General features: G+C 34.4%; 1 protein-coding gene across 1 annotated transcript in view; it reads right to left on the reverse strand.

The window, feature by feature from the left end:
• The window catches only part of LOC126869355 (protein tipE), a 38842-nt gene that overhangs the window by 12908 nt on the left and 4583 nt on the right, over positions 1-21351 (reverse strand). Inside the window, exons 2-5 of the mRNA XM_050625756.1 lie at positions 20327-20659; positions 10522-10809; positions 9358-9551; positions 5039-5358 (exon numbers count right to left, since the gene is read on the reverse strand). Coding sequence (XP_050481713.1) covers positions 5039-5358; positions 9358-9551; positions 10522-10809; positions 20327-20531 — 1007 coding nt within the window. The 5' untranslated portion in view covers positions 20532-20659. The remainder of the gene's footprint in view (positions 1-5038; positions 5359-9357; positions 9552-10521; positions 10810-20326; positions 20660-21351) is intronic.

Consider the following 21351-nt stretch of genomic DNA (forward strand, 5'->3'; position numbering starts at 1 on the left):
GACCCACGTTTTTCATCTCTGTAACACTATCGCCGATGCAACTATAACGTATCTACAGTGATATGAACACTGATTGAAGTAACTGGAGCAAGAAAGTCGATCAATTGTCTAACTGAGCTTGATTTCTTGTAAAAGAATTTATTCCTTTTGTTCTATCGATAACTGATGTTTTTTAGGGATTTTTGGGAGATAGTGAAGAAAATTGATGTTGATAAAGGAAAAGTTATACTACGGATTCAAGTGATAGGTTCTGATTCGTTTCTAACGTAAGTATGTGTGCCGAGCAGAACATTGCGGAGATTGATTTTGTTCTATTTGTGTGCATACGAGAGCGTATTTTAAACGGGAAAGAATATCGTGAAGGTTCACGCTTTTATAGAAAATAGTCTAATATTTATCGATATTCTATTAAATAATTTAATAGAAAATATTTCTAAAGTGAAACGCTTATAATTTCGAACGATTAATAAATTGTACGAAGAAATTGTAAAATAAATGTTTCATGTATTTCAGGCTTGTTTCTTCTTGAAGTTTATATGTTTCACAAATTGCGAAAATGAAGCGTTAGAAAGAGTCGAAAAATTAATAAAAATATTTGTGACGCAATGAAAATGATTCATCAAGTTTTGCAATTGAACATGCAGGACAATTTCGTGGAAACACATTATATAATAAGCGAGTTCAAACAGGGAGGAACGTCGCAAGTTTCCACGTTAACGCTATTACCGTGCTTTCGTATTGCTAAAAGCAAAGACAGTTGAACGTTCGCTTCGGGTAATGAGGTTGCGTTAAATTCGCATTCTCTTCAGTTCATCGTCCCTCTTCTCAACAAAGACGATCATATTCCGAAAAGTCTTTTTTTCATTCTTGATCTACTTATAATAACTTTTCATATAGATTAACTATGTCTTAATTATACTTTTACAAGAAAAGACGAGCATTAAAAATGGATCTCTTTGAAGATAAAACGATATACATACGTAAGTGTATTTTAACAAGATTTCTTCATTGCCAAAGATTTAAACCTTCAGATTCACTCCGCTATACCATGAAAAGCAAACTAATAAAAACCTGAAAATAGGGTGGCTTTATCTTTCGAACAATGTTATACAAATAAGAGAAACAATTTTAGAACATTTCAGTCGCAGAATTATTAAGTAAGTAAGAAACTTCTATTCTCTTACGATAGAAAAGAACAAATACAAAATAATCACTCTCATGGGTAACTAGCTTCTTTCTTAAGAGGAAGTAAGTTTATAGAAACTGGTTTTATAAGAGTCACAGTTTTGGAGGGTGGGAAATCTCTTCAATACACTACTTCTAAAGCATCTTTGCTCCTGAATTTTTTATTCTGTGGACGAGCGTTAATAAAAGGTAATCGTAAGCGAGAATAATTATTTTGATCGATAATGTCGTTCTTTTTTTACATTCTACACGTTCTTTTGTTATCTTCTCGTCTTTCTTTTTTGGAAGAAACGTTCTAATGTAATTTTATTCTATCGAATTCTTAACCTGAATTTCATTCACGTAAATCCTTTAAACCCTTTGTAGTTTATTGGCACCATTACAGCGACATTGATAATGTGAAGATTGTTTCTTTTATTCTTTTCGCCAATAAAGATAGAATACGGAAGAAGGCTACTGAATAAGTGAATTCACAGACATTTATGGTTATTTTTCTTAAATATGTTGACAACACTATGACTCTTATTTACTTCGAAGGAGTAATCTCTTACGGCTTTAGAATCAATTCAATCATTCATTTCAAATACTTCATAATTAATAAACTACTTTCCCAAGAACTGCTCAAAATTTTTAATTCTGTTTGCTGAACAGTACGCTTTATATACGAAATCTGAAAGAAGTCGAACGATACAAGAATGTCAAGTTCAGTTCGAAGTAGAATCGCAGATGGCTAATATATTCTTTGACATTTCACCCGACCACCGAAGATAGCAACGAAAACGGAATTTCCACGCATCAAAACAAACTTCACTCCCACCGAAACGCTCTCTCTACCTCATGGCACGAATTCTGATAGTTCAGATTTCCCGCGACAAACATGCGACAACGTTAAAGATCTTCGTACAAAGGGTTAAACTGCGTTTAGGGTTAAGCCAGGCGAGCATCGTTCGGAAATCTCGAGGCCATAGATCCGATTCAACGATGGCTAATCGTATTCGATGCGCAGGCCGCAGTGTTTGCGCAGCCGAGTGATCGGATATCTTCGGTTTGTCGCGGGCCACCGGCGAAATTGACCGTGTAATCATCCGATATCGACGCTTTGTCGAGCTTGCTGACCGTGTGCCATGGATATTTATATACCTACGATCCGCGAGCACCGTTTATCTCGAGCGTATTTTATGCCTGTTCCCGCGCACAAAGGCCGCTCGATAACCGTTTTCCAACGACGATCACTCCGTTCTTCCCATTCGATGGCCGTGCACTCTGGGCTAAGCTTTTTGTCCTCGCTAAGGAATCTCTCCGTAGTTTTACGCCGATCGGATCGATACTCCGCAGGATACGCGAGGAAACGAGTTCTTCCATTTATGGATTCGCGAGAAAGTGCGAGTTAAAACGGAAAACCGAGGGTGTTCGAAGTTTTTAAGGGATGAAAAAGAGATTGACGCTGCTATAGTATCGTGCAGTCTTTTGTGATGTTGATGGATATGTGTTCGTGTGTTCAGGAAAGGTTCTGATAGCGGTGTAATGTTTAAACTGTTACGAGAGAGTGTATTGAAATTCCAATGCAGATGTTGAAGGATTTTTCAGACGTGGTGAAGATAGAATGATGGTACATATAAGTATATGTACTTTTCTTTCTTTCTGAAGGTTTCAAAGGTGATGAAGATATTCGTAATATGTTGGAGAGAACCTTTCAGCAATATTATATTTTAAGAGTTTTGAGAAAGATGCAATGGAATTTCCACAAGGATGCCAAAATTTCGTTTGAGCATGATAAAGATCCAATGATGATCTATATATCTTCTTTTTTCTCCGAAGATTTCACAGTTATAATGTTTATCGAAAAAAAGCAAAGGTTAATTCTCTATATATCATTTATGAATAATTATAACGATTTTATTGGTGATAAACTTTGTCAAAGAATTTTATCCTATAAAATCCTAAAACCTAACCCATTTTAGGGTCCTCATACAGATTAGTGCAAATAACAATCGATATAATTGCACTAACATTCTACTGTATTGAATTCTTCAAATCTTTTGTTATATTCTCATACGTGAATAAATACAAACGTCACTTAACAAAATCTGCTTTTAAATTTTTACCGAAGCATACGTAACGAAGAAAATACCCAAAGAATTTCGGCTTACATTCCTTTTTCGAGTTTTACACAGTTACGTATTACGTAATTACAATTCGAATATTGCTATTTGTCCCTCAACATCATCTACTTCTTTCGTAAAATATTTATAAACGTCCAAGATCACGTTCTGTCACAATATACAACTTCGTTGATATATTTTTTCTTCCTTTACTTTCAACGAGTAAATCGTGGGAAAATTGCTTTAACACGATTACATAGTTAGAATTAACGATTTCTTTAAACCCTACGCGGCTGAGTGTTGCTAGATTGACCAGAAGCCCTATGATCCAAGTAACGTGGTACTCTAACTACCAAGGCGCTTAAAACCACCCAAGTGTCCCATTAACGACGTTTAAACAAACGTCGACTCGACTGAATCCTGACCATTACCTGTGGTTTATTACGCTATTAGTCGTAACTACAGAAATACATGATCTTTGATATGTAACCAGTAAAATATGACTCTTGTTACGCGGTATCATAAATTCTCGGAGCTGTTTTCGAAAGACGTATGCTAATCTCGCCGTGTCCGAAACTAACCCTTTGAGATGCATTTTTCAAGAAAATTATAGGAATGTTACATTCAATGGAGATTTGTGATGATTTTGGGGTTTGAAATTTAGAAATTATTGTTAGTCGATACGAGTATTTTATTTTGCTAACGATAAAAATTCTGTGTAAACGTTTGTTTAAGTAGAAATGTCTTTAATATTTTGAAATTTGTATGTAGTAGAGATTGGAGAATAAAGTATCTTTAAATTTGTATATACACACGTGTCAGATTTTTAACTAGCGATTAATTCAGTAGTAGCATTTTAACAGTTTTTAACACTTTTAACAGCATTATACAGAAATTATGTTTCCTTCTATATTGTAAGTATTAATTTCGAATATGATTCAATTAACTAATAAACTTTTGGAGTTGTCTGTTGTTTGCTCGTTCAGATTTTCCAATTTTCCAAATAGCTTCCGTCAACGGAAAGTGGTGATACCATAGATTTATATACATAGAGTCTCGATAAATTGGATAGAGAAAAGAACCAGTCAGTCAGATTGCTGAAATGGGATTCGAACCCCAATTTTTCGTTTGGCAGGCTACTCGAAGCGATTGACCTATTTGACCTATCGATAAATTCTTTCTCCCTAAATCGAACATTCGAAATGTTTACTTCCTGTCGAATTAATCTTTAGAGATTAATCATGATACAACAAACATCCAATATTACGTCCCTCCATATTTAATAAAGCTTCCACATTTAATAAAGTTCGATATTGCATATCGACAATAGTACTTTCTCAGAGTTCAGGAGCGCTTGGTCCTGAAAGAATTAAATATAAGAGCATTTTCGTACCTGTTTAGTACTGCGATTACTTTCGTTAGAACTACGAAATCCGAATTAACACACACTTTTAACAAACCCAGTTCCAACACCACCGAAATTCCAAAACATTCTCTCAGAAGTACACTCAACAACTGAACTTACACCAAACAAGCCGAAACATTCTCAACGCCACAAGCAACTCCACGTCCATAAAATCTCGAGATATCTAGCTTAGTTCAAGCATGAAATTTCTAACCTACTTCCCACTTCTCCTCGTCCAATTGCAACTAACAGTTTTGCTCTCTACAAGATTGTAAGGCACGTAAGAACGAAAATGGAAAACGCAGAAACAAATGACCTTTTAGATCTTACAGATCTTCACGCTTACCCATGAGTGTAGTATGTGTTAGGTATCTCATCCAGGCTTTCTCTGCTGATGTCGTCGGCCATGGCGACTTTCAGCTGATGCCCGAAGCTTGCTAGGTCTTCCCTGAAAGCCTCGCTACCGGGCGTAAGGGCGCCGCTCGTCAGTGGTAAAGGTGTCGCGTTACTTCCTTCACCCTCTCCGCCGTCCTCGCCCTCCTCGCCGCCCACGAGGACCACCTCCTCTTCGTTGTAGATCTTGAAGTAGGCGATGGTGAGGTATATCACCGAGATTATGAAAGACGGTATCGGAATCGCCATCGCGTACACCAAATTCATGTAAACCTGCGGGGAATACGTCACGCGAGCAACCTCACTGGATGGTTCAACGTCCACTTCCGCTTTCGTGCGGCATATCAAAGAATAGCTCGCACGCACTGAATTGGTTAGGGGAGTTTAGTGGAAAGGATTTATGCGAAGAATTTATCGAATGGAATGTTTCAGTTTGATGAAAGCAGTTGTCTCAACTTGTCGGAATAAATATAAAGTATTACGGAACAAGTATCTTTTAAATTATAAGAAATTTTCATTCAATTTCTTGGGAGATATAGAAAAGAGTGAGCCAAGCAACTATAATGTAAAGAAATGATCTAAAACTCAAAGAAGAATAATAACTATGGAGTAGTAATTTCCTACTTAGTAATCAATAAAAGAAAGATCTAAAATATCCAAATGTAAAATTTCCTCCAAAATCTCGATCTTACTATCGATACATAGACACGTGTCCATAAAATGTCCTCTAAGACCTGTATTAAGAGAAAACAGCTAATAAAAAACTATTTCATCAAGAACACATTTTATCTCCGTCCGATACCAAAATTCGCGTCTTTACATTTTCATCCAATAAATTTCCTCGGTGGCGTCAAACGATCCAATGTCTGAACGCATCTCGAGGGCGCCGTTAATTTACGAAATTGACACACGTAGCGTGGTAGGAGTGGCAAGCTTTTCCACCGGTAAATCCACGATGTTATCGTCGCTTTATAATGGTCAGGGCGTTCGTTCTATCTCTCTCGGTCTCCCTTCTTGCCCATTTTCATCCTTTCTCGCTCATGTGGATTCAATTCTACCGCAGCTGAAGAGCGGACGAGCGAGAAATTTTCTTTTCTTCCGGACAGCGCGGCACGAGTTTCATCGAGTACGATGGTTTCCGTCTTTGTCGTCGGGCCGGGTATTCAGCCCGCTTGAAATGCATTGTTCGTCACCGTACAGGCGGCTACGTTTCCGTAAACGTAACGGAATTTTACTGTGCCTCGCGCCGGAATATCGTTTTCCACGCCGAGATACCGTTGGATCACTCTTTCCAACTCGCGACGCTTGTTTCTTTTTAAATCCTCTTTCGGAATTTTCCATCGACGCGCCACCAGTAATTTACGCGAATTAAGTAAAGTATGCGGAATATTTCCAGATTTATGGAAACTTTTATTTGAGATAAAAGTGAAAAATAATAATTTCGAATAATGTATCTTTTTGACTTTATTATTGACTATTTTATTATTTTCATTTCATTTTATTTTATTTTATTTTATATTATTTCATTTTAATTATTTATAATAAAATTCTGTGTTAAGATCAAATAAATCATTTTCACACAGTTTTCTGTTTTGGCTAATTTTTTCATGTAATTATTTCAAAGTAACTTGTAGCCGAATAAAACGATGTATTATTTGAATAATCATGGGTAAAACATTTTATTCAAGTACTAATATCGAAGCCCAATTTCTTTCAGGCGGATCGATGACTATTGCGATTTAATATATAAAATAATAAATTAAATGAATTTGTTTTGTTCCTTCTATAATCCGTTTGTGAATAACTGTATTCATTCTCGTATTATCCTCTTATACTGCAAACTCAGCAATTTATTGTGTTTCATAAGAATGCTTTATTTCTACATTCTACTTTTCAAATATTCCAAAAATCCAATTTGATACTCACGAACTGTTCACTAAAAGTATCTCATAATCAACGGATCGTTGAGACAAACCATTTTACGCTCTCTCGTAGATAAAATTCCATTACACAATTACATTCTTTTTGTTCGTCCAGGTACTTTTTAATTTTGTCTTTCCTGATAATAAGTGAAGAGGGAAATTTAAACGCGCACAATCGCCTTTCTTCTTCGTAACTCTTTCTCCCCATTGATGCAACCAATGCAATCGGCATCAATTACTCTAGCTCGCGGCTCCGTGTCTTTGTGTCCAAATTAAAACAGATACCGATCTCCGTTAATAATGAGCGTCGTTACGTATTTAACCATTTACTGGGGAGACGTTGTTCGCTGCATAATGCACTATGCCCTCAATAAGCACCTGCAGTATCGATTCACGGTCCGACGTTCCTGTCTACGGTAAACTCGCACGAAAGTCACACACATAAAGACTACTGTCGCGTGACTTGTACGTACAAGCACCGGGTGTAAATCGGCGACGTCTAGAACGCGGTAACCGGGTTACACCTCGAAGCAAACGACACGTCACTGCGACGAGATACGATTCTTATCCCTTTCGATTATCGTAATATTGATTCAGTTCGTAAAGACCAATTCCTCTATTTGCAATCCTGTCTGGAACGAGCATCAACAGTTCACGTTTCGACAATCAACGTGATACTTACTGTCGAATGATTCATATGGTAAATAATATCGTGAAGCTGATTTTTCAGTACCATTTGTTCTTCTGCTCAGTCTTACATCGCGATGAAATGGATATTGAATTCACTTCTCAATGATTAGCGTGGCATTTGATGTCGAACTCTTGACATAGTAAACAGTATTATCACATTTTTCGTTTTGGGAAATTGATTCGATTCTCTTGTTTGTATTATTTATAAGGAATTTTTTAAATATAATTTTCGATCTTTTTGTAGGTTACGATTGTACTTGACGTACTTGACTCTGCTTTTGTAAGCTGCTCGATAATTAAAAAACAAATATTTAATTTTTTGTTAGTTATAATAAATATTCTTGAATTTTCTTCATGCAGATACAAATAAATATATTGCAGGTTCGAAGTATATCAGGTAACATGATCAAGATGAACGGTAAAATGTCTGATCATGAGCGACAGATTCTATGATACTTGCTATACTTCTCACTTCATTTTAACGTTGCCGACATATTTTATAATTAATTTAATTTATATCAAGGTTTTGTTGCTCACTCCAATATTCGAATATGACTTTCGATTTGTAGTTTAAATTTGTGTTAGCATTTCTCTTGTTATCTCAATATCGTTATATTCATGTTCTCTGTAATATCCATATCATATATAAATATCATTTTTCCTGCATATCTAAATAAGATCAAGATTCAGGAAGAATTATTACTATCTATACCAATTGGACAGATGCACATAAATGTGAATCAATAATAATATCCATTTCTTTTTTACACAGAACAATAAACTTAAACGATAGAAAAATTCCTGAGGTGTAGCACATAACAAACGTAGAATACAAAATCAACTGAATTATATGCATAGAAACCAGATACGTTGCATACGTAAGTGCAACAATGTTTCGCCCAGATCAGTGTTTTGCATAGTACGAGACAAATTTGAAGTAAATATGTACATGCAGTCTATAATATAAGATCGTACATATATTATCTCTCTGCGGGAATTAATTTTTTTTATGAAACGTTTTACATAGATAAAAGATACATGTAAAGAACTGATTTTCGCAGGTATCGAATCCACAATCTTATGTCGTAGGCTGTATATAGGATATGGCAACACGTATGATACAACTGGACAGAAGGTTATTTCACATGCAAAATTAAGTCAATGATCTAGGATAATTTTTCATTTGAAACTTTATTTTCAAAAGAAAAGTCGAGTACTTGTCGAGTACATATAAATTCGACTAATTTTCAATTGGAGACAGGTGCACAATCAATAATAGGTTACTATATTCGCGAAAATAAAATAACAAATGAAGAATAAAATCATAGCACTGACAAAAAGGTATAAACTGCGCCTGTATAGGATAAATTATTAGTTAAATATATTCAAATTCAAATTTTTAGAAATTTTATTCCACATTTTTAAGTTATTTACACGTACCCACTTGTATCATTTCAGGAATTATTCAAATTTACATATATCTCATACTTGATAAATCTTCCAACTCAATTTTCCTACAAACCTGAATACCCAAATGAAAAAGTTGTATTTCAAATTTTCGATTTATTTTTGTATACACATAGAATAATCTTCAATCTAGTTGTACCATATTGCCATGGCCTGTATACACACATAGAATAATAGAAAATCATAGAAAGACCTGCCACATGTCGAGTTCGCTGATGACTATCCCGGGATCCACTTTCGAGTAGTAACAGCTAAAGTTCTGCCCTATGTTGGCGTACTGCCGGTAGAAAATACTGCAATTCAGCATTGGAGGGTATCCACAGCCTTTTACGTTGGGGAACAGCTTGGCCCCGGTGAAGTACCACTCGGAGTCGTTGCCCATGAGCCCTGCGAACTTCGCCTCGTTATCATCCTAGTCGTCTCGTCCGACCGTCGACAGACATTTCCATCAATGAGAGGGTGAAAGTGGACATTGTTAGTAGAAAGTGTTTCTCTAGCGACAATATGGTCATTGACGTTCGAGAATTCGAGAGTTTGTAGGTTCAAACGATAATGAATTTTGCTATTTCGTTAGTGGAACGTGTTGCACGATGGTTGTTAGGTTTTCATGGTTACAGTACTTGACCCTTTATTTTCCGCGGTCTTTCGTGACACTCCTCCGCGGGGTGGATCATTTCTGACATTTAGGAAGTAGGTCGAATTTCTACTGTCGTGCGGAATTGTTTTATTACTCTTAAGTATGTTTTTGTAAGTTGGTTTTGTACCGTGTATATACTTATTTTGAAATACATCTGTTCGGTGATTTGGTGTATTAAAAATATATATCTACGTTAATCCAGATACAGAGAAGTTAAATTTCGATCATTTTTATGAAGATGTATTGCCATATAAAGATTACCATATACAATCTTAAAAACCATATTGGCATTTAGAGCGATATAAAATTCCCTTCTAATATACATGAAATAGATTTTCAACAATTTCTTTCTAATCACGAAACTGAATACTGCGTTAAGATGTTCTCATATAGCAGTCCCTTATGTCGACAGGATGAAATAAACTGAGGAAAATGATAGACCAAACTTCCTTCTACGTTTATCGTTCTATTTTATTATAGAAACTAATGAAACTCTCTTGTAATCGCGTTTTAAACATTCAACGCATTGAATCACGCTTCTACCGTACGGTACATTTTCCTATTACCTTCGTGCTATATGAAATTTCCCCCCTTCCAATATTACTATTAAACTGATCATGTCAGAATTATCACTCGTATATTTTAGTGTTAAATTAGATCATCCACATCACATTAATAATAAATATGTAGATGAAAACGGCACAGTACGTTGCCCTGTACCTGTAGGAAAGGGTTTCGGCAGTCCTGCTTCGTCGTCTTCGGCGAAGTCGTCGTCAAGGTCCTCGATATAATCGTACTCCCTCAGGGAGCGTTCGTAACGCGGTTTTCCCATCATCGTGCTGTCTTCGTCGTCCTCGACACCTCCTACCGCCCCGCCTCCCTCACCCTGTCCATCGCTATCCTCGGACGTATTAGTCGGTAGCTTGTAGTTAACACGTATTTGCGTGCAATCGTACAGCTCTTTGGTGCAACCCTCTCTACAGGATGTCCATGAGCAGTTGCTCGTACCTGGACTCAACGGATCGTTCATGGACTTTCATCGATTGAAGACACGAATTTTACGGGGGCCAGACACGAAGAAACGAACTATTTTAACAGCAAAGAGTGGTGCACGCCGAAAAAGTAATTCGATGCAACTTAGAAGTTTTAGAATCGGGGCTTCTGGGTGTGAGCCGTATTCTTAAGGAAGATTTTTGAGGTTTAATCAGTGTTGCAGTTACCATCATTAAGGGGCTATTGATGTACCGCAGATGTTTACGCATTTATGGGAATTTTAAATCTATATGATTGTAAAAAATAAAAAAATAAATAAATAAGTAAAAAATAAGAAAATAAAATACCGTACTCCTGCCTCAAAGTTTGGAGCATAGTAGGACTTCTAAAAAAAAAATAACTTGTTCAAGTGAATAAAAATTCTATTCATAATATCGTTAATTTGTAGTATTGAAGTCGTAATTGATAACGTTTTTATTTCTCAGAAAAATTTGTTTCGGAAGGAAGCATTTGTTTCGTCTGAAACTAACTGTAATACTGTGAAACGTATCTTACTCGAGAAGATGGCTCACACCCAGAAGTAACGATTCGAAAAATTCTGTAATACCGGGATGTAAAAACCTTAGATCTCTGATTGATGCAACTTATGTGTATCCGTGGAGTAAGTGGAATCGAAGGCCGAAGAATTTAACATGTGAATCGAAAAACTTGAGGAAGTGTTCATTTTTGAGGTAATAAATATTTGAGAACTGGGTAAGTATACATGAATCGTAGTATTGTGTGTAGTTTGCTGTTACTTTCGTTTTGGAGGATTTTGATAATTCTAGCTGGTTTGATAGATCTGTATATTAATCTATATCGTTTGAACGTATGAATTTATTGTATAAATTAAAAGATTGAAGATAACTATGCAGATTTATTACATTTAATTACGAAAGGCTCTATGTAGCACAAAATTTAGTTACATATTTGGTACTATTGAATATAGATATACGTAAATTATATTTATTCTGAGAAACTGGAAGTTTGAATACCTCGATCTAGCTATAAATTGGTATTACGTAATAACATAATTAAAATAAAAAGGAAAGTACAAGTTACTACGTTATATGTATATATATAATATATATTATAAATATAAATATAAATATATTTTATATTATATTATTATATGTATATAACATATAATATACTATAAGTTACTAAGTACAAGTTATTACTTTAATACTTAGTTTAAAAATTTGTATCAATCAAAACATTAATTTAAAGATACTAATATCTAGCACCAGCAAATTGAAACTCAAATACCAAGGAAACACTTTTCATTTATGAGAAAAACAAAAACAGCAAACTACTTTTAGAACTTAGATATTCTTAGATAAAAAGCATTGGATAAGTAATGGAACATACACAATTTTTCGACGTGCATAGTGTCATACGAAGATATACCAAGAAATAAACGAAGACAATGATAGTTGAAAGACACACATGGCATCATTATCTCAAAAACTGATCAAGTTTCGTATCAATCGTATGAAGGAGAATCAATAGACAAGGTGGAAACAGGCGAAGTTGACCAGGGAGGAAAAATGCACGGTGACTTCCTCGAGATTCTCGAGTACAAGAAAATTGTAGTAAAGTTCTCAACTGAGTCCCTGAGGCAGGTTACGAAATCCTTGCCCTGACCTCGTCTTCCTCCTCGAAACTTTCGGAGAGAAAAGCTTCAGCAATGATGTAGTTGACATACCGGGTCACACTTTTGGATAACGCCCAACGTCCGGAGATTCCAACTTAAAAAGCACGTTGTTACAATTTTAATTCTTTTAAGACGAGTTTCAGTTCGAAACAGATGCGAGGAATGTAAACATCCTGGATTTTAGTTATTGACTGTTGACAAGTTTTGATTAGTAAAATATAATTAAAAGCTTATTTTGTAAAATAATTTTACTGTAAATAAAATTCAATGCAATAAGTAAAAATTCAATGCAATATTTTTAGATTCTGTATATAATAGGACTAAGTTGTAATTGGAATATCAAACGAATTTTCAAGTTATCACAATTAAATAGTCCGGTCGTTTGTGGAATATAACGATGCAAAGTTATTTGCGAGGTTGCGTCATGCAGAAATTTTAATTGTAACAACATGGAGCCGCAACAACGTCGGTGGTAATTCGTATTGTTAATTAACCGCAGTTGCAAGGCTGTTGTCGTATAGGGATGAATATAATTTAACTTCGTGCATTTTCTTCCCTGCACAAATTTGCCACCGAGTTCGTGTTCTCGCTGAAATCCTATTACGACACATCAGCTACGCGTAATAATCTTAGCAGTACTTGTCGCTGACACTTGTTCAATTGCATATGAAGTATTTGTGTTGAATGAACAATGTTATCACTAAGTGACAAATATTTTGAGAATTAAGTTCCTCTGAAGTGACATTTAATCAATCAGTGAAATTATGTGTTCTATAGAAAATTAGAATGAAATATTCAAATATTAAAATACCAAAGAATATAGCAAAGTGTAATAATAATTAAGTTTTATACAGGAAATAATTTAAATTTTTAGTTATAATTTCATTTTAATTTAAATTTCAAATAGTCGTAAATTTTAAATGGAAATTGTTTTGTTTGAAACATGGATTCGTTTCAGCAATTTTCATGATAAATTAAGATAAATGCTTCTGAGAAATGTGCATTCAAGGGATTTGCATATATGTACAGATACATTTATAACTATATAAAATTTATACCAGAGATAATACAAAAGAGCAGATTATATAATGCAGTCAAAGTTCATATAACACGAACATAACTAGTAGAAATCTACGAGAAGTCTGAAAATACATTGAAAACATCTACAGAGAGAGAGAGGATGGAAACCACGACAATTAATAGAATATCAAATACCAACAGTAACCAACATGATGACATATTCCAGAGAAACGAGACACATTCATATATAAATATCGCCAATCTTGCGACAACTGAAAGTTGCATTTGGTGTATGTATGTATATTTAGACTACATGCAATACATGAAATCTGAACTTAAGTAAATTTGTTTAACGCAATAAAGAGTCGAAAACTTTAATCTATAGTTATATTTATATTTATTATTATATAGAGTTATATTTCACATTTCGCAATTGAATTAAATTATTCCACACACAAAGGAGAGCATCATTTTAATCACGATTTTAGGCAGTATTTCTTTTATAAATATATCATAACCGACTTCCATTCGATTTCGAAATTTAAAAATTGCGTTTTTTCGTTTTGTAGTTATTTAATAAAATTAAAAAATTTGTTCTATACTTATTATTATTGTTTACAGAAAATAAGAATATTACTAAGAATTATAGAAAAGAACAAATGGGATTACAAGAACAATTTAAAGAATCCTATTCTGGAATCCTTAACCTACCCTCCTATAATTTTTCTCTTCTGTTAATTGAAACGCAACAGCTAAGGCTCCTTACGTAATTCAACTAATGTTGTCAGAAAAATTTTATAAAACATAAATAAAAAATTACTAATCCCAAAAAGGATTCTATTGCATAACTGTAACAAATTTGATATTAAAATTAGGAATATTTCAAATATACGAATTATAACTGATTTTTCTATTTAACATAAAACTATAAAATTGTAAGACTGTAAGAACTATGAGCAACGAAAGTCTATAACCTACAACATACAACTCACTAATGGTTTTAATAAATTATATTGTGTAAGAATCTTGAAAAACAGAATTACGATTGGGTAGACATTATAATAATATTTGTAATAATTCTTCAAATGCCTTTCTTTCAGCCCCTCAATGGCGTCGCGTCGAAAACGAACAACCGCCGAGGGGAGAGATTTCGTTCTTTTGAGTGAAGTGAGTACAGGCTTTCCTGGTCGCTCTCTAATTAACGTCTAGACGTACCGCTGCAGAATTAAGCAAGGATGGAGTCCGCCGTGGATATCGATGCAAACGATCGCGACAAGAAATGAGGTAACAGATTGGACGCGCCGAGTCACCTAGAACTTTGGTAAACGACGACGTTATCGATATATCGGCGTAATAACGCCGCTAAAGAGGTACTAGACGGAGACGAGGCTAAGATCGACGCAACTGGTGTCTTTGTATTCACAGCATTCAAGTCGGTCTTGAGCAATCCGAACATGTGTCCGCCCCTATGCCTACACTCTGTGTATTCCCTCTTTCGTCACCCTTCCGCTTACACTTTAGGTCTTCTGTCGAATGCCAGCGGCCGTAGGTAGATGGTATTCTCCAACGATCGAATGCTTCGACGTTTGCTTCTTCATGCATATGTGTGTACACACGTTATGTGACATATGAATTATATGGATTATGTATAGCTGCAGGGAAAACAAAAAATTTTTCCTTTAATAGTAGTTATTTCACAGATTACGTAATTTAGTTTCTATTGTAGAAACAGAATGTGTATTTTTTAATATATAAATATTTAAAAAAGTATCTACTCGTATTTAGTTTAGAAAATTCTCCAGACTAATGTTATCAGGCTTCTTTTGTTTTCCTTTAAGCAATATATTATTGATATTTCCTAAGACGAATGTATTCGATAGACCGATTAGAAATTCAATTAAAATAGAATTTACTGATTATTTTTTAGGTATTGTCATATTTTAATTCTTATGTTACTATCTATTACTATTGTAATCGTAATGTTACTATCACTGGCCGAGGTTCAGTAACATTTTCAACAAATTTCACGTATATATTTATCCAAAGACTAACTGTATCGTATTCAAAAATTATCAGATAGGTAAGAACTAATGTTTCCCTAAACCTTGTGTTAGGTGAGTGGTATAATATAGCAACAATTGATCGTATATTCTACAACGATAAAATATTAAAAGCGCCAAGACAGTTGTGCGTTTCCAATGGCCATCGGTAGCATTGTTCGTAAATATCCAACGAATTATTTACAGAAACGTCGAAACTTTCATGTTATTGGAACATTCCTATTCTTTCGTGACAAAACGAATTTCCCTGTACGGAAAATCAACGATTTTCGCTTGACAACTAATCACAAATATAACTCCTCGTCTATAACTGCCAAAATCGATACGTATAGTTACAAAAATATTGTCTAGAAGAATTATGATTGTCACTATCACCTTGCATGGTTTTTTATCGTATTCGAGAAATTGATTGACGTTGAACGTGCAACTGACCGTCCAATGACAACCGCTACAAGCGTTTCACAGTTCAGAAAGCTACCCCATCCTATCAACCCTTCCTGCCTCTCGTTTTAACCCTTCTGTTTAAATCTTGTTTCCATGAAAATCAACACTACAATGTCTGCCGGAAATATCGATGGAAACTAGGCCTTCGAGGTGGTCGAATTTATATGGGGTCGCGAAAAACGTCGATACCTTTTTACATTCTCCCTTACTCTACTTAAATAATATTAATGCTCGTCGTTATTGTTCCTCATTACCATACGACATGCGATCGTAATTTATCGATAGTTCCCATTTCACGATCATTTATTATTGTATAAAACATATTTACATGAAACTCTCATCCGGTGAATTCTTCTTTTATTTTTAATATATATGTATACTCTTCGTTATTATTTGTTCTTTTTTTAAAATCAGGTAGGCGGTGTAACGATGTAAATCAATAAGTTACCATGATGGGTATAAAGGCATATTAAAGCGACACGAGTTTGTAAATGGTTATGAAAGTAATATCTAAATGTGGTGTACGAGATATCAAACGTTCGCAATCGAAATGAGTAATCGTTCTTCAGCAGAACTATCGATAAATATCTCGTTGCATAAATAGCGCTACGATAACCATTTGTCAATATGCATAAATAGTTATCGTAGAGGAAATGTTATATTTCTGGAGATACCTATTTTATATTCTATATCTGTACATTTTTATGGGAGAGAAGAAAGAAAGTTCAACTTTATGAGATTTTTTTGTTTCTCGAAAAACATGAGAGGCGTTCTCGGGAAATATTACAGTATATCTCTGCTGGTTTTTACGTTCCAAATATGTACATATTCGCATGAATCAATTGTTTCGGGAGATTTGGTTGCGTACTATTTAACTATTACAGGAGATTCACGTTTATTCATGATACCTTCCAGTGGCATGTGTAGACACTGCGCCATCGGAAAAATGTGGGAAAATATGTTGAAAAAATCTAGTATAGTAAGTAAATTCATTGAATCTCTGAATTATTCTTCAAATGGACAGAAATTATGGAAATTTATTTGCAGTGAAAAATTTTGAGTACTGAAAATTAGATACTTCGATAAATATCAAGAAACAGATATAATCGATAATAAAATTTTGAATAAAATAAAAACTGTCCCATTTTATATTTTAATTCTCATAAAATGAGACAAAATGAGTTCTGTTCACAGGAATGTGTTGTTGCTTCCACAAGTATAATGCAAGCCGACGAAAAATCATCGTGTCAATGAAACAAGTATAATTCGAACACCACGACGCCCTTTCGGAAGATGTCGTACCGTGTATGCGCATATTTTTACCTTTCTTAAATAATGAACAGAAGGCAAAGGTCTCTCGGCCGCGAATCTGAACTGTCCCGTTTGAATATTAAATTAAATGTCATTGCCTCCGCTCCGTGATCTGATATGCAATATTAAATTCGTCGTGCAAACCGTCGAAAGACTGTCTATCAAAACAGCTCTCGTTATTCGACTTGGCTGGAAATAGTTTTCTCAATCATTCATGCAAATCGTATATTCCGATGGTGACCCTATTTCGTGAATTAGGACGAATCGATTTATACATTCCGCAGTTCCTTTCACGCATATCCCGTCTTTCCTACGAATAGAACAAAATATTACACGTATACCAACATTTTCAACGTCACCTTGAAATATTTATTTATGAATATGGATGGGGAACTTCCCGAAAAAAGGCTATAGGACAAAATGACGACTTGAATAAATTGTATCTTCTAGAGAAGTACTAGTTCTAATTTTCTAATATCCGTTATGTTTGAATTGATAACTATGTATTAGACCGCAGATTTTTATGCAACTTATAAAAAATTTAAGATCTAAGAATTTTAAAAACAATATGCAGCGATATATAAAATATCCAGGATAGAATATTCATTGTAATATTTCGTAAGTGAAACATTCTTTTTGTATTTACAAAATAAATAATATCTGATTCAACTATTTGACTGGAAAACACAGTTGAGATCTATTACATCAGATTTCATTGAAGTTTGCAAAATAATTGAGATCATCATATTGGAATATCAATCGTTTCAATATTTGGGAAATCTTTCTCGCGAGTAGTCATTAAATAATGTAAAGAATTTGAAATTACGCATACAACTTTTTAATAAAAGGGCTAAAGTTTTGACATGATAGACTGACTAAGATAGTTAATTAATTTGCAAAGGATGATAGAATTAAATAATGCAGCACTTATTAGACAATTTAATATTTATCATACAGATTTATTGTAAGTCTCTTTTTTAGAAAGCTTCTCGCTTGGTAAATTGAACATGAACACTTTAAATAGACATTGAAAGACAGAGTTCATAAAAGCTAAATTTAAAAGACGTACCTAACTGATTGATTAAGAGATGTTCTGTTTCCAATTAGAACACTGTAGATTGGATTATTTGGAAATTAATTGCGAACTCTGCAGGCTTGTTTTTGTAGAATTGTTGTAGGAAGTTACAATCGATGCTGCTTCCATTGAAGGTTTTAAGGAACGTTCTACGTTGTTGATTTCGTTAATTAATTCATCGATTGATGTTGTCCATTAATCAAACAATCGTTGGTTAAACGTTTCATAAAGGATTAATGAAGTTACAATCGATACTGGTGAACAGAAATATCACGAATTTGACATGTGTCAATAGAAGGTTACATATTTTATGAGGAGTCGCAGAAAATCCATTATCCTTTAAATATATTATTGCATTCTTTATGTTACATTTTCCCTTGAACTTGGTGTAATTTTAATCAATAACCATGATATAAACCTTAGATTTTAAACATTGGAATAATATTCTTCAAATATTTCCTAAATCGAAAAGAACGAAAAATCTAATTCAAGTTACTTTGACCGGTAAGAATGTAATAAAAGCACACGTTTTAATTAAAATCGAAACATTTTTATTATCATATTAAAATAATATTTGTTGAATATTTCCTAAACTCTTCAGATAATAAAATATCTCAAATTTTACTATCATATAGTTTTATATAAAACTCTCTAACTACTATAATATATCTTGTATATATATTCCTATTTTCACCAGTGTTTTTGCGAAATGTGAAATATACAATTGCATAGAAGACAATTTTTCCTAAATCTTTACGTCAACCGTGCATCCTTGTTTCAACGAGTATATGTACCGTATATCGTTAATACTCATTCACTGCTAAATGTACCCCAAAGACGTACTTACATACAGTTACATGATGCTTAATCTCACGCGATGATCACACCATGGAACACATAGAAGAGAAATTATCGAGAAAGTATGAGAAAGTAGAAAAATAGGAGTATAGAGACGAACATAATTCGTGTCATCACAGGCGTGGCTTTATATAGATCAAAGAGATCGGAAGGAAGCAACGTATCAAATAGTTCAAGAAGAAATTATTTACTTCTATACTTTAAACGATGAAGTACGCATACGATAAAAGTCGATGAACGTTTAATTATGATAATGGAGTGTCCTGCTACAATTAATGAAATTTGTTGAAGATACGATACAAAAAAGAATAAAAAGATGTTTAAATGATTGAATTAAATTTAAAATAATGGAAGTGAAGGAAAAGATACAAAGAAACGATAAGAATATTTCGTTAAAAATTTTAGAAACTGTCCATCAAATTCGAAGTTAATTTAAATATGATTTGTTGAAAGATTCGTGATAAATAGATAATCATTAAATTAAATGAAATATAACATTTTCTCACATAGTGTACAAATAAATAAATTACATAATATAAAATAAGATTTACTTTTAACATTAGAATAAAAGTGCTTATTCAAGAACTAAATTTCAGGATAACCTCAGAGGTTCATAGAACACGTATCTCAACTAAACTCGAATCTACATCCAATATTAATTCACACTTATAGAACTTCCAATACAACTACCAAGAAACTAGAGACAAAGTTCGATATTAAATCCAAAACCAATTTCCAATTAAACACATAACTTATATACGTCATCTTTGCTATTTACTTTTCAAAAAGAAAAGTCCAGATATATATCAAACTACGATATTACTAGACTATTCCAACTTGAGCGAATCATACACAAAACCCAATACACTGAAACAACTTCAGGACCGTTGAAACTCAGAGCTCTAAACCAATCGATCTAAAACTTTGTAATCATCCGAGGGATAGAAGAGAAAAATGACCTCCAAGAGAAAAATTGTGTTAGAAAAGAGAATTCTTCACATGCAACGACACAACGAAAGCGATCACCGATCGGACGAAAGAATTTGGTGAAGGGTGCCGATTGTTCACCTCTCCTGGACTCAACGTCGATGGTGACACACTCGGCTGGCCGAGTGTCGAACTGCATGAAGATGGTGGTGAAGGCGGGGTCGATGACGAAGGGGACCAAGAAGAGGAAGGCAAAGAGGCTGAAGGTGCTGAGGAGGATGAAGAACGCGGTCGTGTAGAACAGCAGCTTCTGCAGGAACGTCTGCTTCTCCTTCTCCTCCGCCATTTTGGAGAACAAACGGCAGTGCTCGTTTCAGGGGTGCACCTAGTTGACGTCGTCGTGTTCGTCGTCGTCGTCGTTCTCGGCGTGCTCGCTGCCCGTCGTCACGTTCGACGTCGATGAGGCGAAACGATCTGCGGATTCGTCTCGAATTTCACCACTTTGCTTTTGTATCGCGTTTCGAGAGATCGAGCTTTCTCTTACAGACGCTTTCTCCACGGATTGGACGGGCTTATAGATTTAGAACCGAGCTTGTTGAAAGCAAACAAGTCGAGGGTTCTTATGGTTGGTTGAATATTTTGACAGAGAGTTACTTCCAGCTGTCTTGTTGGGCACTTATATGTTCAAGAGTGAGGTTTAAGCTTATAGAATTTCTAAGATAGATTTAATTTTTTTTTCTAAGATAAGATTTCCCTTCATCGTATTGGATAATAATTAGTAAAAAATAGTCAAGGTAGCCATCAAGTTTCAGGATAGTCTGCTTCGTTTGAGTAATCTCTCAGATATTGCTGTTTCATCTTGATCTAATTTCGGAATTCTATTGCAGCTTTAAACATCATTGAGTATCATGAAGTTTGAACGTTTGAATGAAGCTATTTATAATATACTATATATAATACATCTATAGAATTTCTTGGGTTATGGCAGATTGTAAATAGCTAATCACTTTATCACTTTCTTATTTAATGGATGTTAAGGTATAATATTTGACAGCAAGGTCAGAGTTTTAGATAAAGGTTCCCCGAAATCTTTTAGACTTTCTATTCTCAAATTGGATTTAAGAAAGCCCAAGAGACACAACGAGGATCCTAAAGTAATGTCTGTT

The sequence above is a fragment of the Bombus huntii genome, chromosome 9, assembly GCF_024542735.1.
Source record: "Bombus huntii isolate Logan2020A chromosome 9, iyBomHunt1.1, whole genome shotgun sequence".
Taxonomy (NCBI): Eukaryota; Metazoa; Arthropoda; class Insecta; order Hymenoptera; family Apidae; genus Bombus; species Bombus huntii.